Source organism: Gossypium hirsutum, chromosome A11 (assembly GCF_007990345.1).
Source record: "Gossypium hirsutum isolate 1008001.06 chromosome A11, Gossypium_hirsutum_v2.1, whole genome shotgun sequence".
NCBI classification, from domain to species: domain Eukaryota; kingdom Viridiplantae; phylum Streptophyta; class Magnoliopsida; order Malvales; family Malvaceae; genus Gossypium; species Gossypium hirsutum.
In genome coordinates this window covers 4,439,691-4,464,108 of record NC_053434.1, presented here as the reverse complement: position 1 = coordinate 4,464,108, position 24,418 = coordinate 4,439,691, and the positions used below count along the sequence as shown (strand labels likewise).

The following is a 24,418-nucleotide window of genomic DNA, read 5'->3' as shown; positions in this document are numbered from 1 at the left end:
TTGCTTGGATTAATGCTTACATGCTAAGGGGAAGACATGTTATGCAATTGCCTTTAGTTCAGAATAGTAGCTGGGGTTGGAAGAAATTGATGTGCTTAATAAATCAAGCAAGAGGTTGGCCATTGCAAGGACAGAGATATCAAGTCAGTAAGGTTTGGCAAGAAATAAGGCCAAAGGCTAGCAAGGTGCCTTGGAGTATGGTCATCCGGTGCCCTATTTATACTCCTAAGTATTTAATTATATCTTGGTTGGCTACATTAGACAGGTTGCTTACAAAAAATAAAGTAAGGGCTTGAGGAATGAACATAGATGAAAGTGGTATAATTTGTAAATTAGGTCAACAAACTAGAGACCACTTGTTTGAGGAAAGTGTTTACTCTAGAAGAATTTGGCAAGAGATACTAAAACTTGGCAAATTAAACAGGGAACCTGGGATTTGGAGACAGGAGCAAGTGAGCAACAATGGTTGCAAGCAAAACTAAAAGGAAAAGCCTTCATTACAGTGCTTCTTAGGCTGGCTTGGATATGGCGGAAAAGGAATTGTTGACAATTTAGGAACCAACAAAGATCCGAACTGGAGTTGTTGGAATTGATTAAGGACATAATAAGAGTTAAATCGTTAACTGCTAAAATCAATCAATACAAAAACACACTTACCCACATAATGTTTGAATCAATATTTTTTGTAGGCTTCTATTCCTACCATTTCATTGTCTTCTCTTATTTTTTCTCATGTTCTTTGTTTTCCTTATTCTTTTTTTCTAATAAAGTTCCCTCTTGTTTTTTTGGTTTTTTTTTTCTGGAAACCAATCTTCTTGTTTTTAACTATCAAGTTTGGGATTCTTTTTTTTTTTTAACTCAATATGCAATAAAAAGAAAACTTTTAGGTGCTGATAGCGAACGTGATGAGCATGGGTTCCGATCAAAGCCACCTCAGTTATGGGTACGAGGCTTTGGATACTAAATAATGTCGTTTTTTTGTTATCTGAAGCTTTATAGATTTTCATAGCTTCTTTTGGTGCGTTGGTTTTATCGGCTACACTTGGCTGCTTTTTTCTTCTTCTCATATACTGTATTTACAAGCTGCCGATGATTGAGCTTATCATTGGTATGATCTTAAGTCTAAACCTTTGCTTAATATTCTTGAAAAATATAACCAGATTTTACCTGTGAGCCATGCTTTTTTTGTTGGGTTGTATTTTTTCTTTTTTCTCTTTTTATATTTATCAGTTTATAACTCTAAACCTTTGCTTAATATTCTTGAAAAATATAACCAGATTTTACCTGTGAGCCATGCTTTTTTTGTTGGGTTGTATTTTTTCTTTTTTCTCTTTTTATATTTATCAGTTTATCTGATGGCTAAATGTCGAATAAAACGAAATACAAAAGGATGTCACCATGGCTGCTTGTAGTGGGCCAACCAAATAACTTTCTGTGTCAGTCTACAGCTTCAACGTAGGATCTTGGGTATTCAATGGAAAAACCCACAGTATTTTATATTAAAGAGTATCCCACTCCGCACTCGCCCCTGGTTTGAGTGGAAAACTGAAACAATACCCATTAAGAAAAAAAACCGGCAAATAACCCAACTCCCCCACTGAATTTTAATTAATTAATAGCAAACCTTTCTTCTATAAATGGATGTCCCCTTTGCCTCTTATTTCGCCTCCTTCATATCTGGTATCTCCATTCTCCATTTTTCATTACTTCCTCCATTCCCTCACCTCTCAGAAGGAAGAAAATTATGGATTTCATGATTCACAAAGCTCAGCCATATTTCGCAGTCACTGATGAGAAGATGATGAATACGAATAACCCAGAAAGTGAACATGGTCAACAACCAAACAACATCGTCACCAGCCAACTCCAGATAAGATCCTCACCTCGGTCATCCCCTGAAGCGCTGGAGAAAGAGGCTGTTCTTAGACGAATCCGTCATCACAAGTGCAAAAACAGAGTCAAACGTGCTTTTCAGGCTTTGGTTGGCGGCGACGGACAAGCTCAAGAAAAGTGGATGGAACTGGGCGATGCTTTCACTTGTCCTTAAAAATTCTGTAAAAACCCAGAAATTCATGGGATCTGTAAATGGCTTGAATGTTGTTGATCATGGATGATGATGAAAGATTTTGACAGTAACACTCTTGTTTTAGAAGAGCTGTTTAATTTGGAATGCATGGTTTCTCGTTCACACGAATCTAGGAGCATATGAAGAATAACAGTATATTTTATGTTCCTATTTAGATTAAACGAATTCAGGTTTGATTATCTGACTGGAATAGTTTTTTAATTAGTATTAAAAAAAGTTCAATTTCATCCAACGTAATTTAAGGAAAGCTCGTCTTACTCTGAGATTTTTAACTCAAATTAATAAAGGAAAGTTGATCAAACTCAAAATGGATTTCGCCTTTAATCCTATTGAGAGCAAGTAACCTGAGAAAGGTGGAGCTAATAATTTAATAAAACTGTCAAGTGAATGTTAATTGGATCTCTGTGTTGAAACCATATTATAAATTACAAAAAGAAATACGAGTATAATAAAATCCCACCTACCAAAACAAGGGCACTTTCAAAATTGGGGCTTCAAATGGATCCGGCACTGGAGCTCTCAATATTTTAGTCTCGAGATTCAATGCTCTCTTCAATTCATTAAATCTTAAGCAGCTTTAGCTACAATAACGAGGAGCAAAAATCTCCCCTGGGCCTAGCGACTTTCTTTCACACACACAAAAAAAAAAAAAAAGAAGCAAACAATCCTCTAAAAGAAAAACCTTAACTCAATATATTAAAAAATCAATTTTAAATAATTAATGGTTAACCTGGCCTTTGTTTTCTTTTCTGTATTTCTCTTATTTCTTCTCCCTTCTCGTTTGTAAGTTCTTCGGGTGCGTCAGAGTCGCAACCTTCTTCTGTTCTCGACATATTTGCAATGGGGTTTTGTTTCGGAGAGTTCAAAGATCGTTATCCCTAAATAATGTAAAGATGGTGAAATCCGAATTATCCCATAAATTTTATATTGAATCGAGATTATTTTTGTTCTTGAATAGTGAATGTATAGCAGTTTTTCTTTTGGGTTTCAAAGTCGATCATAAAACAGATCTGATAACTTGTTTGCTCTACCTCGCTTAAAATTATTAAAAATAAATATTAATCCTAAATAAGCTGCAGCAAGATATTTATAAAATTATCCAATATACATGAAGATGATTTTTCTTTTTTAAAAAGTTTAACAACCATGGTTGACTGGAACGGAGGTGAGATTCAACATACCAATAAATTTATAAATATATCGAATATACATGAAGATGATTTTTCTTTTTCTTTTTTTAAATTTTGGCGAGTGTATAAAGCTCTCAAATTTTGTTAAAGAAAATAATTAAGTTTTTTTTTTTTACACTCAATTGAACCTAAATCAAGTTCGTAGCCCGTTACCTATTTTCGCTTTTGATCCTCGATATTTCAATTTCGTCGCTAACTACGTCCGACAAATTCGATTACAGAATTAAGGTTAATTCCTCATCTAATAAAGATATACCAACAACCAACCATATTTGTATTATTTACAATTAAATCCTTTTTTAAATCATAATATCCAAAATGCTTGTATCTCTCTGATCGAATTAAAATCTAACTTCACATTCATTCACTAAGTACCTTGTACTTTTAATCTATAATCAAATTTTTTCAACAACTTTCACTTTATTCAGTTTAGTCTTTAATATCATAAAATTAACTAACAAGCTTAAATTAAATTCTAACTTAATCTAGCACTTTCTACTACCTTTAGTCTTAACATATACCAAGCCTATAATTAATAAATTCATCATTATCAAGCTTCAAATTCTCTAAAATCCATTGATGACAGTTTCATCAAGTCATCCTAATTGAGCAATGTAAAAGTTGGGTCATATAAACCAAGCTCTCGTGATATAAAATCCATAAAAAAAATTCACAAAAATATCATTCTTACCTTGTGAATTTTGGATCGGCAAAAGCCTGGAAATTTTTCAAAATTTTTCTTTCTTTCACTTTCGGTGGCCAGTGGACTTTGATGATATAATCATACTAAAACATTTTCATGAATTATAATTGGTTTAATATTTTCATAGTCGTTGATAAAATTGCACATTAAAACCTTTTAATTCTTTTCAATTAAATTTTACTAATTTTAGTTACTTTATAATTTAGTATACTATTTTTAATAGCTTAATCAATTTTATCACTTAATATATTATTATTATTATTATTTCTTACCGAACACATAATTATTTTCATTAAATTTCCAATCAACTCGATTTTAAAACCGAATTTTTTGACACCAGCTAAAATCAAATTGTTACAAAATAATTATATTATTCTATTTTTATTAAGTTAAGCAATATTTTCTTTACCATGTTTTGGTTCAATTAGAAAATATTATTATTTTTTCATTTTCAACTCAATTAAAAAAAAATCCTCTCATTACGTTTCAACTCTTAATCGATTGAACAAAAACAATAATTGGACGGAATTATAATTTAAATATATGGTTAGGAAAAAAAATAGGCACCAGTATTATTTAATTAAACTTAATTAAAATAAAAATAAATAACTACATTTCGTTAACAAAATCATGATTTTGGGGCCTCAGCCGCTAAAACTCCATTAACAATAGAAGTAGCCACCACAACACCGAGAAACTCGGCTCCCGCCACAGCACCAGCCTGAGCCAACGCGCCAAAACCAACGGCACTTTCAATCTCCTTTTCAGCTGTTTCTATCTTCTTCTCCGCCGTCTTCAACCCTTTCTCCACTGTAAAGATCCCTCTCTCCGCCGTCTCCAGCCCTTTCTCCGCCGTCTCCAATCCTTCTTTCACGATCTCCACCGCTTCTTCCTCCGCGCTCTTCAACTTCTTTCTAAAACCGAACAACGGAATATCCTCCGCATTCGATTCCCGCTCTCTAACTGTCAGTGCCGTCGTTGTAGTCAGAAAGAACAGAAGCTGCCTCCGGTTCGAGAGAGAAACTACCGGCGCAGGTTTACTAACATGCACCTTGACAGATCGTCCACGGTGGGAAGTGTGCTCACAGTGGACACAGAGAGCGTGGAATATAGGTGGCGAAATTGTGGAAGCCATTTTTGCTATCCTTTGGAAATCAAAATGTGTGACACCCAATAAATTTAAAAGATTTTATTGTTTCTCTAAAATACGGAAATACCCTCCATCGCTTTCTTTTATCAAACGTCGCCGTTTATGTTCGGTCTTTCGTCTTACAACCCCTAATTTATGTAATTTTCCGCTAGATATGTTTTTTCGAAGAAATCTTAATAGGGAAACGCCAAAACTTCTTTTCTATCGCCCTTTATTTTAAATTCTCTCTAAATTACTGAAGCAAAGAAGTGATGGCTGAAGAAGTTACTGCGGAGGCGGTAGCATCAGAAGCGTCGGTGACAATGACGGAGCAAACTCCAGGCCCGAGAATGGAGGAAACCCTAGAAACACAAGGTTCAGTCGAAGCCACTATTGAGTGTGCGGTTCAAGGAGGCAGCGAGTCGACGTGCAACAATAACAGTAATCCTGAAAGCTGTGTAGTTGCTCCGCATGTTGATCGAGGGAAGACGCTGGAGTTTGCCGATGAGTTGACAGAGAGAGGATCCCGGGCTTTCAAAGAAGATGATTTTGCCGAAGCCGCTGATTGCTTTAGTCGCGCCCTTGAAATCAGGTTAAACTTTCGCTTCTGTTCATTTCATCTCTTTTTGTTTTCATAAATATTTCCCAGTAAATTTGGATTGAGAAACTTAAACCTATAACCGTGAGGTGTAGAACAAAACCGTGAGACCCTCGTGTGACAACAGATAATACCTTGCAAGGAGGGACTATGCCTTGAATTTAGAGCTAGGGCTGGAATTTACGTTCTTTTTTTTCTTTGAAACTTTTTTAAGCTTTAGATATTTAACTTTTTTCACGGACGTGTTCTATTATCTTTTAAGATGTGAGGTAATTATGTTTGATTAACGTCTTTTGATGAAGAAATGCAATTGGAAAATGCAACAACCTAAGGGAGGTTTATAGAATTTCAATTAGTAGCTCAATTTACATTTTATGTTTCAAGATTTTTTCTTTCAAAATTATGTTTATTTTGCTCTAGGGTTGCGCATCATGGTGAACTTGCAACTGAATGTATCAAGGCTTACTATCTCTATGGGCGTGCACTGCTGTACAAGGCTCAAGAGGAGGCTGATCCTTTGGGTTCTGTACCAAAGGAGGGTGAGGCTCAGCAAGATGCGAAGAAAGAAGGGTCGTTTAAAAGTGCTTTAACTCGTGAAACTTCAGTTGCTTCCGTATCAAGCACTTCTGAACAAGATGGCAGTATGCATTCCAAAAAGGATATTTGTATTCTAGTTGAATTGAGCAAGGATACTTGAGTGTAGCTGAATATTTGCCAATGTCTTGATATTTTTGCTATTGCTTACATAAAAGCATCAGTTTATCTGTCAAAATTTCATTCAAGAGTGTTGTCAATTGTAGATCGTAGCTGCTTTATGATCAATATTTGTTGCAAATGTTGCCCATAAGCTGATATGTCAACTGTTTTTTATTTCGTTGTGTTTCAGGTGGAAAAGGTGGGGAGGAAGAAGATGATGATAGTGACAACGATGATGCGGCTGAAGCTGAGGACGCAGATGAGTCTGACTTGGATTTGGCATGGAAAATGCTAGATGTTGCCCGGGCAATTTCTGAAAAACAACAGTTGGGCGATACCATGGAGATAGCGGATATTTTATCTGCTTTGGCTGAAGTTGCCTTGGAAAGAGGTCAGTACTTAAATGACTCATTACTGTTTGTTGTGTATGCTTGTTGGGGATAGGTGGGGGGGAGGAACCCTCTACCGATTTGATAATAGCTTTTTCTTTAAGCATTTTATTTCATCTAAAACATCGGTTTTGGTTTCTGATATGCTTCTTTAGAGGACATTGAATCTTCACTTGGTGACTACCAGAAAGCTCTATCCATTTTGCTACGGCTGGTTGAACCAGATCACCGTCAAATAGCTGAACTGTATCCTTGATAGGGTTGAAATATCTATATTATTGGGATTATTACTCTTTATGTAGCACTCGATACTAGGTTGAAATAAATAGTGTTGTATCTTGGTTAATGAATGCATACTAGTCAAAAAATAAACGTGGATCCTCCTAATTCCACCCTTCAATTTCGTTCAGATTCTATACATGCTACTTAACCCTTTAATTTAGAAATTTTCGAATATGTATGTGTTTGGAAATTGGCTCAAAGCCCCAAGAAGCAGTTCCATACTGTCAGAAAGCCATATCAGTTTGCAAGTCTCGGCTGGAGAGGCTCAGAAATGAAGTAAACAATTCTTTAGAATCAGCATCATCTGTCGCTGCTTCTGAATTGGATAATGGTGTACAACAGTCCTCAAATGGCTATCAGACTGTTTCATCTGTCAAAGATAAAGAAGCAGAAATCAACACACTTGCTGGTCTTGCTGAAGACCTGGAAAAGAAGGCAAGTGCAATTTTGATCACTTCTATGAATTAAAACCTTAGCGTATAACTTTAAGATTCCTTCTATTTCTGTGTTTGCAGCTTGAAGATCTACAACAGCTGGTCTCCAATCCAAAGTCAATTGTTGCAGAGATCCTGGGAATGGCATCTGCCAGGGCAAGGGGTGGTGAGAAGAGTCCATCACCTTCTGTGCTTAGCTCTTCACAGATGGCTACTGCTAACAGTGATGGTCATTTTGATTCTCCAACTGTTTCAACTGCTAATACAAGTGGGGTTCCGGCGGTCACACATCTCGGCATTGTAGGAAGAGGAGTAAAGCGTGTATTGACAAGTACATCAATGGTAGAATCAAACCCAATAAAGAAACCTGCAATTGAACCTTCATCTGACAAAGGAGATAGCAGCAGTGCGTCTTGATGTTTCGGATCTTAGATTCCAGGAATTGGTAATCACCGGAGTATGCTATTGAATCATAGCTCGCTAATGCTTGATGTTAACAGATTCTTCCGTAGCCGCTAAACTTATGCTTATTATAACTGCTATCTGTATTCTTAATTGACATGCATCTGAAGAACAAAATCTATCTCTAAGAGCATTTGGCTTGACATTTTGCCTCCTCTTGGCAAATTCATTATCTACTAATGTATCCAATATGTAATCACAGTATCAATAGTAGATCTTGTGAAAATTATTGATGCAATTGCGATGAACTAAATTCTATATAAATTGTTTGGCTGTGAATTTAAAATTGTAAAATTTTTAGTGATTATTTAATCTTTCGAGGTGTTGTAGAATAATAATTGAGAGAAGAGACACCAGATACAGAAGAACAAAATGTTGAGTGCAGAAAAATGTACAAGCATGCAGGAAGCAGAAAACTGCAGCAAGCAGCGAAATAATTGAAGCATGCAGAGTCTTGAAATGCGGGTAAATAATCGAGGTAGGTAAGTATGGGCATATTATTATTTCTGAATACTAGTTTTAAATGTTATGCGATTTTAGTCCTTTATATTTTGTGTATATAAATGCAAACCTACTGTTCTCTCATTTTTTTTCCCGAACATATTTTTCTTCTCTTTCTTCCCAAGCACAACATATTTGTAACATAATTTCTACAAATCCATCCCTTAACTTTCAACATATTCAAGTAAGTTAAATTTTTTTAATTCTTTTTAGTTGTAAAATGTGAAATTTAGAGATTAATTGAATGTTTATTGTTATATTTGATATTTTTGTTATTTTAGATGTTAGTATTTGTTATATTTTAGTATATTGTTTGTTTAAAGATTAATTATTATCATTGTTAAATTTGTTTAAAATTTAAGTTTACTATTTGGGAAAATATTGGTATATTGATATATTATAGTTTATTATTAGTTAATATTATATTGTTTGATTGAAAGTTAATATATTGGTATATATTATTAAGTGTTTGTATAATATTTGGTTTTTTTTTTAAGTGTTAAGATATTTTTATATTTTGTATTTTTTGAATGTTTTTAATGGTTTTTGTCAGGAAATATAAAGAGATTTTTAAAGTGAGATTTTTTTTAAATGTTAGTTATTTTTTAAGATTATTATTAGTTTGAATATTAGTTTATTGATATATTGATATATATATTATTAAGTGTTTGAAAAATATATAATTTATTACTAATTGTTTAAATATTATTATATTTTTATTTTTATGTATTCTTTTATTTGTTTTAAGTTTATAGTAAGGTTTATTTTATTAAGTATTTGAAAATTATTTGTATTTTAATTACAAATTTGGTTATAGATTTATGTTTATAGAATTATAGATTAATTTATATTTTTATATATTATTTTTTTATATAAAACTTAAAATTACCCATATTTCCTAAAATATATAGTTTATTGTCAGTTTATTGTCAGTTTAAATGTTAATTTCTAATCCGAGATAAATTATAGATATTGCGACAATGGTTGGAAGTTAGTTCAGATTTGATGGTTTGGTAAAAATCTTGTGATTAAAAATTTCTTAGTATGCTAAAAATTGATTTTTTTTTTAAATTTTATATCAAGAAGTTTTTCTTTATTACATTCAAATAATCGGAAAGGGTAATTAATATATCTATTTTATTAGAGATGAATGCACAAAGGCGTAACATTTGACATCAAAATTTGGTTATCAAAGACCTGCATCCAGCCGTTGATTCATATTTTATTGATGTTGGGTTTTACAATGCGACTTACGTGCGGCATTGAAAAATGAATTGAAAAATGAATTATTACATTGGTTAAAATGTTGGTTGAATATTTGAGACGTAAGATGCACAGATTTCACTTTTTGTACAAAAAATACATGATAACGTTAGAGGATGTAACGTTACAACTTGACCTCCCAATTGACAGCTTATGATTGAAAATTATGTTGTCAAGCACAACATTTATTAGATTTGTCTAATGTTTTTGGGCATGGTTCTAGAGAGCAAATACACGAAAGGTCTCCATTTGAAGTTGACATGGTTGGAACAAAATTTTACAGTAAATAACAATTTAGGTTCAATTCAAATAATACTAGCTAGAAGAGCAAATGTTTTGCACTTGATAGAAGGAATGTTGATGTTTGATAAATTCAATAATTTAGTTCACGTGGCATACCTCCTATTGATAATTGATCTGGACGAGTGTTGCATTCTTATATTGAGAGATGCGTCGAGGTGCCTGAAATAGGTAGATGAGATGGGTTGTATGACAATGTTGTAGTCTTGAGCTTGGAATAGATTACCATTTCGTACCATTTTTTTTACTATTTAATTGTATAAACCGTTGTAGTTATTTTCTAATTAAATAGCTAATATATTTATTTGATATATAGATGGATGCATGAGATACATGAGATTGAAATTTGATGTTCAAGCAACACCGTAAACAATGTAGGAATCTATTTCTTATATTGCGCGCGAGTCACGTTGTAAAACCTGACATCAATAAGATATGACTAGATGCAGTTCCTCGATACCCAAATTCCGATGCTGAATGTTCCGCCTTTGTGCATTTGCCTCTAATATAGATATATTTGTTATTTCTGATTATTTGAATATAATAAAAAAATCCTTAATATAAAATTAAAAAAAATCAATTTTTGGCATGCAATTACAGAATTTTACCGATTCATCAATGTGTAATGAAATATCTCTACCATCAAATCTAAACCCTCATTTTGCACCATACTCCCAGCTGTTAAATTATGTCCTTCAATTCTCTATTTCTTTGTCGTCATCCCCATCAATTCTTGATCTTCAAGTTCACAACGCGAAGATTGAAGAGTGAAGACTGGCCCGCATATTGGCTTGTCAATGTTCAACAAATTTCCAATCAACAAACGCCACGTGCAAGCTCGTCCCTCATATCCAACATAGTCAAAGACTCGAATCCGATAATACAGTTATGGATCCGAAACCTTGGATCCTCTTTCACATCCCTCTTTAACACTTGAGATTAATCTGAAACGTAAAAAAATTGCATCCCTTTCTAAGCAACCAAATTCAGATAAGATTGAGCAAAGCAATTAATAAACATAAGTAGACAGTCTGTCCCTTATTATTACAATATCTTGAAATAGATCATAACCTTTTCTTCTTCTTTTATTTTCCCATTCTTTTCCAATAACTCTCATTTGTTTAGGTTAGATCTGCGAGAGAAAAAAAGAGAGCGAGAAATGGGGAGAATGCGACAGTATTTGGCAATGAAAACGGATCCTGTTGCTCAAGAATTGATCAGTTCCGATATCAAAGAACTCAAGCTGGCTGCGATTAAATTGATGGATGATGCAACTAAACTTGGAGGTCTTGGTTTTGGAACTTCTTTTCTTAAATGGGTCGCCTCATTTTCTGCTATGTAAGTTCTCTTCTTTCACCTTCATATAACACTGCGTTTTGTTTTTTCTTTGTTGGGTTGTTAAATTTCCCAAGATTTTATGATGGTTTGGATTAGTTGGGTTTGTATGTATGTGTTTAATTGTCTGTATATCTGGTTCTTCACCACGGGTGGAAATGGAGTCCTATGTGGAAAGCCCTATGTTCGATTTTCGTGCTTTTTTTTCTCATTTTCTAAAGAGAATTAGTCAAACAAGAAAGTGTCCCCCTGAATATGTTTGGAGGAACTCTAGAACATAGGGAACTTAATCGGCAATTTCCTTCATACTATGTATCAGTCTGAGTGAACAAGCACCAAGGGCTACTGGCTTCTGCCTATGCTAGCAACCAGAAAAGCTTTTAAATGCTAGTATGAAGATTCAATCAGCAGATGCATTGTGGGAATGCCAAAATGTTTACAGATGATTTGACAACTTTGTTTTCAATGCAGAACGTGGGAATTGTAGTTCAGACTGGCTATTTTTCCGAGCCATTCGCCTATGCATTGCTCAAATTCACACAATTGTGACTATCCTAGTCTTCTCCTATGAGTTCCATAAATGACTCTGATTCATTCTAGCTTTTTTGTCCATTTTTTCCATGGGAATTGAACTTCATGAGCTCCCTTAAAGTAGCCTATATCCAGTACTAGGGCTAGCTGCCCTTAAGTAGAAAGACCTGGCCTACAGATTCAATGGTGAATTTTATATGATTTAATAAGTACTTGTTAAGCAAAAAAAAATCATAATTGACATTGTTTAATGGGTGGCAATCACGCATGAGGCCAAGGACATAAAGAATCTTCTCTTCTTAATTTGATAGTAATCTGGTAATTACTCGTTCAAAATGATTACATACATATGCATGCAGTACAGTATCAGACATCAAGGATGGTAAATTCACAATAAATACTTAATCTACATGGTCCCTGCAGTTATTTGTTAATCCTGGACCGAACAAACTGGAGAACAAACATGTTGACCTCACTTTTGGTACCTTACATCTTCTTTAGTCTTCCTTCAGGATTGTTCAGCTTTCTAAGGTAACAATTTTTACCATTTCTTTCCTCAACTTTTGTTTTGCTTTAGTATTATTTCCTGAAATATCTTTTGAAATACATTCAGGGGGGATGTTGGAAAATGGATTGCCTTCATTGCTGTCGTTCTAAGACTGTTCTTCCCCAGACACTTTCCAGGTATAATCGTAACTGCAGTTCTGGTATCTGTAGGCTAAATGTTTCCAAATTCGAACTCGAACGCTTGTCTGTGTTACTTAGTTCCCTTTTCTGATACTGTAAAAATTGGGTGAGTTGCAGACTGGCTGGAGATGCCAGGATCTTTGATTCTTTTACTGGTGGTGGCTCCAAATTTCTTTGCAGTCACCTTGAAGGACAGCTTGGTTGGTGTTTTCATATGCCTCCTCATTGGATGTTACCTATTACAGGAACACATCCGAGCATCGGGCGGATTCCGGAATTCCTTCACTCAGAGTAATGGAATATCAAACACCATCGGCATTATCCTTCTGTTAGTCTACCCTGTCTGGGCACTTGTGCTCCACTTCGCCTAGTTGGTGCACAAAGGCACTCAATGCAGTGTGGTGCTGAATTGTTGCAGGCAAAAACTTAAATAAAAAACTTTTGGTGTTTTTATTGTATTTCATATGTTGAAGCCTTCACCAAGAGCCTGAATTGTGATTCATAGTTAGTGTTTAGTGAGCCAGTGAATGTACGAACGAATAAAATGCCCATAAATTTATTTGTTTAGTATTTTTTCCAAATGGCAGAGAAGTTCAATGTTTAGGGTGGCATCCAAATTCGAAATCGTTGTTTGTTAATAAATATGTATTTCATAATTCTTAATGTTATGATGTCGATAATTAAACACTTTGCTGTAATCCAATGTGAATCACCCAGATTATTTATCTTTCTGGTGTATATATATTGGTTTCTTAGAACATTGTTCAAAGCTTCCTACAATCTTGAGTTGAATGCTTGTAATCTAAGATACGAAGTCAAAAGATATAGAGATTAATTAAAAAACCAGCAAATGATGTCTCTAGAGAAATATATTTTGATAAAAACCAACGAGATATTCAATGTCCGGCGATGATATGATTATTTTAGCATAATATTTGCCCAAATTAAACCTATAGCGTAAGTGAATGCTGATGTATGAGTTTAGATTTTATATGAGACTACAACTGCGTGCCGTCCTGGTTTGGGTTGTTGCATTAAACTAATCCGATGCTAATCAAAGATTCCTAATAGAAATTGAAGTATAATCCAGAAACTGGTCAGGTTAATGGAAGTTTTGTCATCTTTTCAATTTTCTCCTGTGTTGGGGACAGGAGATGAAAACGAAGTAATCATTTAAGTTCAAAGCTAAAGACAATGCCCGCTTAGATTTTTATTCCCAAATAAACTTACATATTCACTACTAGCAACGATTTTTAGCTTTTCCATGAACTTTTAAGTGACACGTTTAAATTTATTGCATATCCAGACAAGGGTATAGGGAGCATTATAGCATCTTAAGGCCCTTTTTCATCTTTCGAAACGTAAAAGCTATGGCAATTTCGTTCCTTTCTCATCAATGGCAATCCTTACATCAATGGCAATCCTTACAAGTTGTGTTTTTCGTACTTAACTATGTTTTTGCTTCCTATATCAGAGCTCAACCATCATCCAGCAATGGTGCTGACTTTTGGTGCTGGAGATCATCGGACCCATGCCCGGCATACACAGCATATTTTGCTCAAGAACCGGACTATTTGGACCTGCAAAACATCGCCAAACTGTTCGGAACTAGCCCTCAAGAGATTGCAAGAGCTAGCAACTTGGTTTCTGAAGATACTCGGTTATTCCCAGGCCAACTGTTGCTGGTCCCTATAATTTGTGGCTGCACCAGGAACCATTATTTTGCTAATATTACGTATGATATCAAGTTTGGTGACACTTATTACATAGTTTCAACCACTGTTTTTGAGCATCTCACCAATTTTACTGCAGTGGGAGACATGAATCCTTCTCTAGATCCAAAAAGTTTGCAGGTTGGTGACAAAGTTGTGTTTCCTTTGTTCTGCAAGTGCCCTTCAAAAGCTGAATTGAAGAATGGAACTGAATATTTCATTAGCTATGTCTGGCAACCAAATGACGATATTTGGAGTGTAAGTGCCAAGTTCAATGCATCAGCACCAGCCATCATTGATGAAAATGAGTTAAATGATTACCAGGATATTAGCTTGGCTGTGATTCCCCCATTGATGATCCCTGTGTCGGACTTGCCAGTGCTTTCGCAAACTCAGTTCTCTGGAGGAAGCAAATCTAAACACCGGGAGGTCCTCATAGTTGTTTTAAGCATAGTAGGCTGTTTGCTTGTTTTAGCAGGTGTAGTAATACATGAGAGAAAGAAGGTCTTTAGGCACAATGGTTGGTCTCTGGAGACGGTCGGTTTGATTCCGGTGAAGGATCTTACTAAAAGCGAAAGTTTCCAGCCAAAGATTATACAAGATAAGCTGCTTCCTGGAGTTTCAGGCTACTTAGGCAAGCCAATCATGTATGAGGCTCATGTGATTATGGGGGCAACCATGAACCTCAATGAACATTGCAGAATTGGAGGAACAGTCTATAGGGCCACTATTGATGGCAAACTGTTAGCCATAAAGAAAACAAAGGATGATATTACAAAGGAATTGAAGATTTTGCAGAAAGTGAATCATGCAAATCTGGTGAAGTTAATGGGTGTCTCAGCTGATTCAGATGGAAATTGCTACTTGGTTTATGAATATGCCGAAAATGGATCCCTCGATAAGTGGTTGCATCCGAAAAGTTTGTGTTCTTCGAGCCGTGCTGCAGTTCTCACCTGGAGCCAGAGGTTACAAGTAGCACTGGATGTTGCCAATGGCCTGCAATACATGCATGAGCACACTCAACCGAACATCGTCCACCGAGATATCAGGACAAGTAATATACTTCTTGATTCCATGTTTAAGGCCAAGATTTCTAATTTCTCTGTGACTGAAACAATTGCAAACGCTATAATGCCAAAAGTGGATGTTTTTGCCTTCGGGGTTGTGCTTTTAGAGCTGCTTTCAGGAAAGAAAGCAATGACAACAAAAGAAAATGGTGAGATTTTCATGTTGTGGAAGCAGATAAGGCAAGTTTTGGAAATCGAAGAGAAAAGGGAAAAAAGGCTGAGAAAATGGATGGACCCGAATTTGGAGAGCTTTTATCCCCTTGATAGTGCTCTAAGCTTGGCAGTACTTGCAATGGCCTGCACTCAAGAGAATCCTCTGGCTAGGCCAAGCATGGCTGAAATCGTCTTTAGCCTTTCAGTTCTTATTCAGTCATCTTTCGAGATATCGGAAGGCTCTTGGGGTTCGGGGATAGAAACAGAACTCAACCAGATGATTGTTGCAGTCGTTGCTCGTTAGGTGTTGCAGAAAATCTGTAGGTTCCCGTTTATGTAGTAACCAATGTATAGTTCTACTTTGTAATATACAGTTTGAGCTTGGTCTTCAGTTTTGAAGATGTTTTGGACTAAGTTTTATTAATGTGAATATGAATCCTGCAATTAGACCAAGACTTGACAAGCCGTATATTTATGTCGTATTTGTATTATTTTTCATATCATTTTGTGTTTTAGTTATCAGTATCATTTTCACATGTCTTTTGCACTTCCGATTGTTTAAGACCTTCATTTCTAGCATAACTGCTTAAACTTGAAAACACTAAACAGTTTCATATGGAAAAACACAAAATATTCAATTATGGAAAGTGGAAAAACAAAGAACTGCAACTGCAGCCATTGAAGATATGGATTAACTCAAGAGGAGCCTATGGAAACATGCAAACATTTGATGAATAAATAAAAGCTAAAAAGCTCAGTAAACCAACTCGATGTTCGCTTTCAGTCACAGTGTCATCAATAGCCCCCAGTAGATGCTTGTGACCATGACATGTTGCTTCACGAATCCAACGCCGATGAAGCAGTCTGAATTCTGGACAACGACTTCACGATCTCATCCATAGCAGGTCGAGCTGTTGGATTCTGCTTCAAGCAACTATTTATCAATTGGACAACAACTAGAACAAGTTCTGAAGGATAATTCTCTAGCATAGAGGGCTCAATCAATTCCTTCAAACCCTCCCTTCCATTGTCAACCACATTGCTTAATATGTCTGATAAGTTCATATGTTCATCGCTATAGAATGCGGTCGCCTCTTTTCCTGTTATTACTTCGAGCAAGAGAACCCCGAATGCATAAACATCAAGCTTTGTGGAGACCAGACCATTTTCCAAATACTCAGGAGCCATATAGCCTTTTGTTCCAACAATGTGCTTTGTCAATGCAAATTCTCCCTCTCCTCCTCCGGTCGACCTCGCCAGAGCAAAGTTGGTAATCTTAGCCCTGAAATCACCATCAAGAAGAACATTACTGGATTTTAAGTCCTTGTGGACATGAGGAGGATTGGTGAAGCTATGCAGGTAGTTAAGTCCTGTTGCTACATCTAATGCAATCTGAATTTGGTCTTTCCAGCTAAAGTATTTCCCATTATCGTCTCTGTTAAAGATCCAGTCGCTCAATGCACCGTTGGCAGCGTACTCGTAAACCAAGTACCAGTTCCCCTGGCTGATACAAACTCCGGAAAGGCGAATAAGATTCGAATGGTAGACCTTGTTTAACAGTTGTATCTCCTTCGAGACATCTCCATGAACTTTCTTGATGGCTGCAAAATCACCATTGATCACACCACGGTAAACCGATCCTTTAATATGATTGCTGGTGCTGAAGTCATCTGTTGCAACCTGTAATTCTTCGAATTTGTAGATTTTGAGATTGATCGATTGAGCTATACCTGACATGCTATCAATGAAGTCCTGAGATCCATCCTCCAAGATTTTCTCCAATGGTTTTTCATAAGCCTCGAAGCTTTCCGAGCTAATGATCGGATCTGTTTTCTTCTTTGTTTTACGGAAGAACATACAGAAAATCATCATGCAAACAACCGATATGAGACCAACTCCCCCAAGAACACCAACGAGTATATAAATCCATGTTCTGTTTGAGCTTCCACCCGGGGGAGAATTTGGTGGTGGTGGTGAAGCCCGCGGCGGAGGCGGAGAAGGTGCTGTGACTCTTGACGGTTGATCCCGGAGGGGAACCAAAAGTGAAGTGAAGAAAAAAATGGTGGAACGGAGATCAGGAAGCTGATTAGCTTCAAGGGTCCTCTCAGTATCCGCCCCAAACAATTCACTAATACCTTGAATACTATCACCTTCAGCAATCGGATAACTCAACAAATAGTTAATTCCAACATCTGTTTGATTCTTTGTAGGACAAGCACATCTAAGAGGAACTGTAATCCTCATTCCAGGGGTCAAATTTCGAGTTGAAATCCCAGGCTGCTGATTTTGTATAGCTTGACAAGTTGAAAGCGCTTGAAAAGTGTTATTTGCAATCAAAAAGTACCCGTCTCCACCCACAACCGTGTAGCTTGTGTTCTTCTGATAATGGTCACCAGAACATGAACAGTTGACTGGAACTATAACCATCTGGTTTGTTCGGAATGTTGCTGTCTCAGAAACTTCATTTATGACGGCGACTTGAGATGGATCAGAAGACAAGAGATTGGAGATTGATGTAACGTTGTTAAACAAGGGTTCGGATCTGAAAATCAGGTAACTTTGGCAACTCCTGTTTACGCCATTACAGGTGTATCCAAGAACAGAATCCGAAGTGTCTGGATTTTCACAATCTGTTGTCTTTCGTCCGACGTAAGGCTGCTGAGCTTGAATCAAGAAACTACGGCAAAATAAACAGAGGGTTAAAAGAGAAATGAGAGACAAAGAATCCATGGCCGAATATTAGATTACAGAGAATATGTTTTCTCGATAGGTGAATATATAATAAGTTGGTTTTTGGTAAACCATGTGGAACTGAAGAATAGTCTAACAAGCCTGCATCATGTTGAATTTGTAATGGAGAATTACACAGGGAGATTGGTGGGCGACTGAAACATTAATCAATTCTTAACTTTTTTACTTTTTGATAATAATCAATCAATCAATGCTAAACGATTACAGAATAGGAAAAATAATTATAATATGTGATTGAGAAAGGAAATATAAAGTACGCGAAATGACAGGTGTTTTGTGTAGGTTGGCTTACCATTTCCAAGCTTGAAACTTGAAAGAAGTCTTCAGATACGTAACATCGAAGTGAAGATTATAATATTGAATTACAAAGTTGACTTTGGGTTTGATTGGTTTTATAATTACAAAATGATTAATTCAGAAATCCATCCAAGGGTTGACCGCATCTCTCTGTTTCTTCCCCTTCTGTCGCAATTTGCAGACGATATGAAGATGAAAACATTACCGCTGTGGCTGCTGGCTTGTTGGTCAAATGAGACTGTCAAAGCCGCCAGTAAAGCTAACTTGTCTTTACATGCTATCAGGAATGGAAGAGGCCTTTGCCTCGAAAATTTTTACTATCTTCAAAAATTTTAATCAGAACTTCTAAGTTTTAATTAGTTTAATTTTCTCAAAATTTTTAAAATTTTAATCAGAACTTCTAAGTTTTACTAATAATTGAATTACCTTTTCAGTTTTGTAAAATATGATATTAAATTATTGCAAATTAAAATAAAAAAAACTAAAATCTCAATTTTTTTAATTCATAATTAGTAGTTCAAATTAGATATTACAAAAATGTAATTATTCAACTGTCATTGTCGGGGACCTTTGACTTAGCCAATGACCCAAGTTTCTCCGAGCTCTATTATGTTAAAGGAAGAAAACAAATTGTTTAGCCAATTGAGATTTGAGTTTTAGTTCGATTAATATGATCATTATTATTAATGTAAGAGAATATGGGTTTAAGAGCGTTGAAGTGTATTACCCTTTTATTTTTTAGTTAGAAGGTGCTATGGATAAATTTAGATATTATATAAAAAAGAACACATAAAAAAATTTATTTAGGAGCAAATACAAAAAGCGGAAACTGATGGTTAACATGGAGATTGAGTGTACGAGGATATAGAAAGTCGTATGATTAAGAGGTCCAACAGAGTTTTGGTAATATGCATGAAAAAACTTGCAAACATTTGATGAATAAATAAAAGCTAGAAAACTCACTAAAACTAACATGATATTCCATTTCAGTCAGTGTCATCAAGAGCTCCGAGTAGATGTTTGAGACCATGACATGTTGCTTGACAAATCCCATGTCGATGAACTAGTCAGAATTCTGGACAACGACTGCACGATTTCATCCATAGCAGGCCTAGCTGTTGGATTCTGCTTCAAGCAACTATTTATCAATTGGACAACAACCACGGCAAGTTCTGCAGGATAGTTCTCTAGCATAGAGGGTTCAATCAAGTGCTTCAAACCCTCCTTTCCATTCTCAACAACATTGCTCAATCTGTCTGATAAGTTCTTATGTTCATCGCTATAAAATGCGGTCGCCTCTTTTCCCGTTATTACTTCGAGCAAGAGAACCCCAAATCCATAAACATCAAGCTTTGTGGTGATTAAACCATTTTCCAAATACTCGGGAGCCATATAACCCTTTGTTCCAACAATGTGCCTTGTCAATGCAAATTCGCCTTCTCGCCCTTTGGTTGATCTCGCCATAGCAAAGTTGGTAATCTTAGCCCTGAAATCACCATCAAGAAGAACATTGCTGGTTTTTAGGTCCTTGTGGACATGAGGAGGATGGGTGAAGCTATGCAGGTAGTTAAGTCCTGTTGCTACATCTAATGCAATCCGAATTCGGTCTTTCCAGCTTAAGTATTTCCCACTGTCGTCTCTGTTAAAGATCCAGTCGCTCAATGTGCCGTTGGCAGCATACTCATAAACCAAGTACCAGTTCCCGTCATTGATACAAACCCCGGAAAGGCGAATAAGATTCGAATGGTAGACTTTGTTTAACAGTTGTATCTCCTTTGAGACATCTCCATGAACTTTCTTGATGGCTGCAAAATCACCATTGATTACACCGCGGTAAACCGATCCTTTGATATGATTGCTGGTGCTGAAGTTATCTGTCGCAACCTGCAATTCTTTGAATTTGTATACTTTGAGATTGATTGATTGAGCTATACTTGACATACTATCCAAGAAGGCCTGAGATCCATCCTCCAAGCTTTTCTCCAATGGTTTTTCACAAGCCTCAAAGCTTTCCGAGCTAATGATCGGGTCGGTTTTCTTCTTTGTTTTGCGGAAGAACATACAGAAAATCACCATGCAAACAACCAATATGAGACCAACTCCCCCAAGAACACCAGCAAGTATATAAATCCATATTCTGTCTGAGCTTCCACTCGGGGGGGAATTTGGTGGTGATGGTGACGGTGGTGGCGGTGGAGGTGTAGAAGGCACTGTGATTCTAGACGGAGGATCCTGGAGAGGAACCAAAAGTGAAGTCTCGAAAAAAATGGTGGAACTGGGATCAGGAAGCTGATTAGCTTCAAGAGTCCTCTCAGGATCCGCCCCAAACAATGCACTAATACTTGAAACAGTCTCACCTTCAGCAACTGGATAACTCAACAAATAGTTAATTCCAACATCTGTTTGATTCCTTGTGGGACAAGCACATCTAACAGGAACTGTAATTCTCATTCCAGGGGTCAAACTTTCAGATGGAATCACAGGCTGTTGGTTTTGTATAGCTTGACAAGTTGAAAGAGCTTGGAAAGTGCTATTTGCAATTAAAAAATACCCATCTCCACTCTGAATTATGTAACTTGTGTTCCTCTGATAACGGTCACCAGAACATGAACAGTTGACTGGAACTATAACCATCTGGTTTGTTTGGAATGTTGCTGTCTCAGAAACTTCATTTATGGCGGCGATTTGAGATGGATCAGAAGATAAGAGATTCGAGATTGATGTAACGTTGTTAAACAAGGGTTGGGATCTGAAAACCAGGTAACTTTGGCAACTCCTGTTTACGCCATTACAGGTGTACCCAAGAACACAATCTGAAGTGTCTGGATTTCGACAATCTGTTGTCTTTTTTCCGACATAAGGTTGCTGAGCTTGAATCAAGGAACAGCAGCAAAATAAGCAGAGGGTTAAAAGAGAGACGAGAGACACAGAATCCATGGCCGAATATTAGATTGTGGAGAATTGTTCGGAGATGGGTGAATATATTGGTTTTTTGGAAAACAACGTGAAACTGAAGAGTAGTCAACATATTGGATTTTGTAATAAAGCAGTTTGGTGGGATAAGAAAAACACGATATACGCGTAATAATAAGTATTCTCTTTATGTGGTTTACCAATTCCGAATCTCTCTCTTTCTTCCCCTTCCGTTGCAACTTGCAGACAAGCCAAAGTTGAAAACTTTATTGCTATGGATGCTAGTTGGTTGCCTGGTTGGTCAAATCCGACTGTCGGAACGGTCAGAAAAGTTCAAGTTTTCAAGTGTGTTAATCATTTCAAGTTTTGACCACTTGAGTTTAGATCATTTCAAATTTGGATCTAGATTTTTATGCCTATATCAAGGGCAAATGAAGCAGAGAGGCTTCGGGATGAAAAATAGATTCAAATATCGACAAGTTTTTAATTAATTTTATGGATATGGATGTTCCGAAAATATATGAAGTGAAGAAAAATCCAAGCAAGAAGACATTCTAATTTGTTGAAAAAGTTCATTCACATTGAGAAGCTATAAGAAAAGCCCAAGCAAAAGTAAAAATGAAAACAATGTTCTCCCACTGAACTTCTCAATACTTTTAAATGGCAAGATACAATATCGTAATGCATACTAAGCAAGCTATACCGAACCAATAACTAAAACAATAACAACTACATTCACAATTCTGTAATCCTCCGACTCCGCGGATTTCAAGTAGGGTAACTAAAATCGTGATTACAAGACACAGGATCCCAGGTACAATGTCATCTCGAAATCTATCGGCCAACCAATCTGGCGTAATGACAAACAGGATGAAACGCGAAACTGTTTACAGTCAACAAACAGAATATCATTATCCAAAGTGAGATGTAAAACAGTTGTGTGCATACGTTTAAAATCTTGTTTCGAACCTGGAAAGGTATCTGGAAAAAACAGGTGCAAAGCAACAGCAAGAAATGCAACCCAGCAACCAAATTGGCCTCTGCATCATTTTAGTAAATATAACACTATAAAACACTGAAACCGATACTAATCAACTGAGATCGATATTGTATATCGACTAGCACCTTACGATTTTGAAGAGTACAGTTGGGAAACTGGCGAAGAGATATAATACTAGAAGGTTAGTCAGCATGTGCGATCTCTGTCCTATTCGGTTCATGAGTAATAAAAATCTGTAGAGAAAGCAAATAATATACAAAAATAATCTGTTCATATATCACATACTACTACTTGCTTATCCAAGCATGTTCAAGGCATGCATGACAATAATTAAATAATGAAGTCAAGAGATCGAACAAACTCTTCTCTATTTTTTTAGTATTGTGTAGTTTGTTCAATCTATTTTTGATGAATTGTGTCTCTTGTATCTCTTTACTCTTTCTTTTCCAGCAGGCCTGGTTCTGATCCTAAACCATTTATATCGATGCATATGAGGAACCGCCATTTCTATCTTCGGACAAGTATGACGATATGACAATCCTTGTTAGAATTTCAGCATCCCAAAAGCCTTCAAAACTTAATCCTTTATCTTATCCTTCTAAGAATTTTAAACCCCAAAGCATCCTCAAACTTTAATCCTAGAATACAGCAAAAGTAGCTGAATTATTGAAATCCTATGCAAGAAGAGTACCCCAGTTGGCATCAACAGATTGCCAGCATTTCTGGTTAAGGAGAATATCACTAGTTTTCATCTAAAATTAAAGGAAAAGAAACTAATATTTTACTTGATTATACAACCAAATCAACATCTTTGAACCATTGTAGAAACCCCACCCCACCCCCCACCCCCCCCCAAAAAAAAGAACCCTAACTTTGCCAACCCCAAATTGACAAAAAAAGAAAGAGAAGACAATCAATGCAACAATATGGCGAAGAAAGCTAAATAAAGCAAGCAAGAAGTGTGTTAACTCACAAAGCAAAAATGGTGCCACCCCATTGAAAAGCGGATCGAGCCCCAGTAGATCCAAAATTAAAATCAGAAAAACTGTTCACTTTCATCTCCATATTCCGTTTTTTTTTTTTTGAAGTAATGTTTATCAAAACTCTAAAAGACTCTTCCAGTTAAAAGTCTAGTCTTGTCATTCAACAGAGCTTTGGAAATACGATGTTGGCTTCTGTCGCCTGATTGGTTTCATGGTCGGGATATCCAGAACCCGAAGTGTTTTGTCTACCCACAATTTTTGCCACGTGGCAGATATGTAGCCCTTGCATGTTTGAGATAAGGATCTTGATATATGATTATTCCCTGTTCTTCGTAGGAGAAAAACGAAAAAATGGAAATGAAAATTCAGTTAAAAGCTTTGTAGGAGAAGAAGCTGAATCTCTATTCCAAACTCCAAAATTAAGGCCTACGGATAGCCCACAGCATCAAACAAAGGGAAAGGTACAAAGGAAATTAATGATACATTCATAAAACTCTAGCCATTAGCATTTCAGTCACTATCTTGCCTATGGTAAGACTATCTGTTAAACATGCAAAAGCAATAGCTTTTTCTGGTTTAATATACTATTTGATGCCTAAGTTTAAATTTAATATTCAATTTGGTACCTAAGTTTTATTTTTTAATTTGATACCTAAGTTTGGTTTCAATATTAAATTTGATAGCTAAGTTTTCTTTGTTCTAATTAAGAAACTATATTTTTCATTACTAGAGCGCATATGAGAAATTTTTATTGGAATGTTGTTTAATTTGAGTACTAAATGAAATATTAAAATTAAACTCAACTATTAAATTGAAGCCAAACTTAAATATCAAATAATATTTTTTTTTATGTTAAAAGCTATGGAGTTAAAAACAATATTGAGAATAAAAATCCAGTGGGAAGATTTAGGGTCTACATCTATTAAATTAAAAGTATTATCCGAAGTCCAAAAAAG

General features: G+C 35.9%; 7 protein-coding genes across 9 annotated transcripts; 3 read left to right on the top strand and 4 right to left on the bottom strand.

Annotated features, from left to right (window-relative positions):
- Positions 1–4,526: 4,526 nt before the first annotated feature.
- On the bottom strand, positions 4,527–5,114 carry LOC107911999 (uncharacterized). The gene has a single exon (XM_016840024.2). It carries the CDS (start codon positions 5,112–5,114, stop codon positions 4,608–4,610), a length of 507 nt encoding a protein of 168 aa, XP_016695513.2. The 3' UTR covers positions 4,527–4,607.
- A 266-nt stretch (positions 5,115–5,380) lies between these two features.
- On the top strand, positions 5,381–8,734 carry LOC107911997 (protein NASP homolog). Its single transcript, XM_041080682.1, has 7 exons — positions 5,381–5,700; positions 6,127–6,347; positions 6,593–6,793; positions 6,947–7,037; positions 7,235–7,508; positions 7,589–7,952; positions 8,300–8,734. Exons 1-6 carry the CDS (start codon positions 5,381–5,383, stop codon positions 7,922–7,924), a joined length of 1,443 nt encoding a protein of 480 aa, XP_040936616.1. The 3' UTR covers positions 7,925–7,952; positions 8,300–8,734.
- A 2,180-nt stretch (positions 8,735–10,914) lies between these two features.
- On the top strand, positions 10,915–13,311 carry LOC121209662 (cold-regulated 413 plasma membrane protein 2). Its single transcript, XM_041080681.1, has 4 exons — positions 10,915–11,371; positions 12,323–12,430; positions 12,513–12,583; positions 12,704–13,311. Exons 1-4 carry the CDS (start codon positions 11,193–11,195, stop codon positions 12,955–12,957), a joined length of 612 nt encoding a protein of 203 aa, XP_040936615.1. The 5' UTR covers positions 10,915–11,192; the 3' UTR covers positions 12,958–13,311.
- Positions 13,312–13,430: 119 nt separating this feature from the next.
- LOC107911996 (serine/threonine receptor-like kinase NFP) lies at positions 13,431–16,035 on the top strand. The gene has a single exon (XM_016840021.2). The coding sequence runs from the start codon at positions 13,957–13,959 to the stop codon at positions 15,820–15,822; it is 1,866 nt and encodes a 621-aa protein (XP_016695510.2). The 5' UTR covers positions 13,431–13,956; the 3' UTR covers positions 15,823–16,035.
- A 97-nt stretch (positions 16,036–16,132) lies between these two features.
- On the bottom strand, positions 16,133–18,849 carry LOC121209660 (lysM domain receptor-like kinase 4). Its single transcript, XM_041080680.1, has one exon. The coding sequence runs from the start codon at positions 18,246–18,248 to the stop codon at positions 16,356–16,358; it is 1,893 nt and encodes a 630-aa protein (XP_040936614.1). The 5' UTR covers positions 18,249–18,849; the 3' UTR covers positions 16,133–16,355.
- A 493-nt stretch (positions 18,850–19,342) lies between these two features.
- LOC121209659 (lysM domain receptor-like kinase 4) lies at positions 19,343–21,617 on the bottom strand. The gene has a single exon (XM_041080679.1). It carries the CDS (start codon positions 21,501–21,503, stop codon positions 19,566–19,568), a length of 1,938 nt encoding a protein of 645 aa, XP_040936613.1. The 5' UTR covers positions 21,504–21,617; the 3' UTR covers positions 19,343–19,565.
- A 475-nt stretch (positions 21,618–22,092) lies between these two features.
- LOC121209658 (cold-regulated 413 plasma membrane protein 1) lies at positions 22,093–24,011 on the bottom strand. 3 transcript variants are annotated; one of them, XM_041080676.1, is made up of 4 exons: positions 23,453–24,011; positions 22,605–22,712; positions 22,449–22,519; positions 22,093–22,362 (listed from the first exon to the last, which is right to left on the bottom strand). In XM_041080676.1, the coding sequence occupies exons 1-4, from the start codon at positions 23,542–23,544 to the stop codon at positions 22,136–22,138; spliced, it is 498 nt and encodes a 165-aa protein (XP_040936610.1). In that variant the 5' UTR covers positions 23,545–24,011; the 3' UTR covers positions 22,093–22,135. The 3 variants fall into 3 exon arrangements, with proteins under 3 accessions (XP_040936610.1, XP_040936612.1, XP_040936611.1); XM_041080678.1 differs by having other exon boundaries at positions 22,610–22,712; positions 23,453–24,009; XM_041080677.1 differs by lacking the exon at positions 22,605–22,712 and having other exon boundaries at positions 23,453–24,009.
- Between the last annotated feature and the right edge of the window lie 407 nt (positions 24,012–24,418).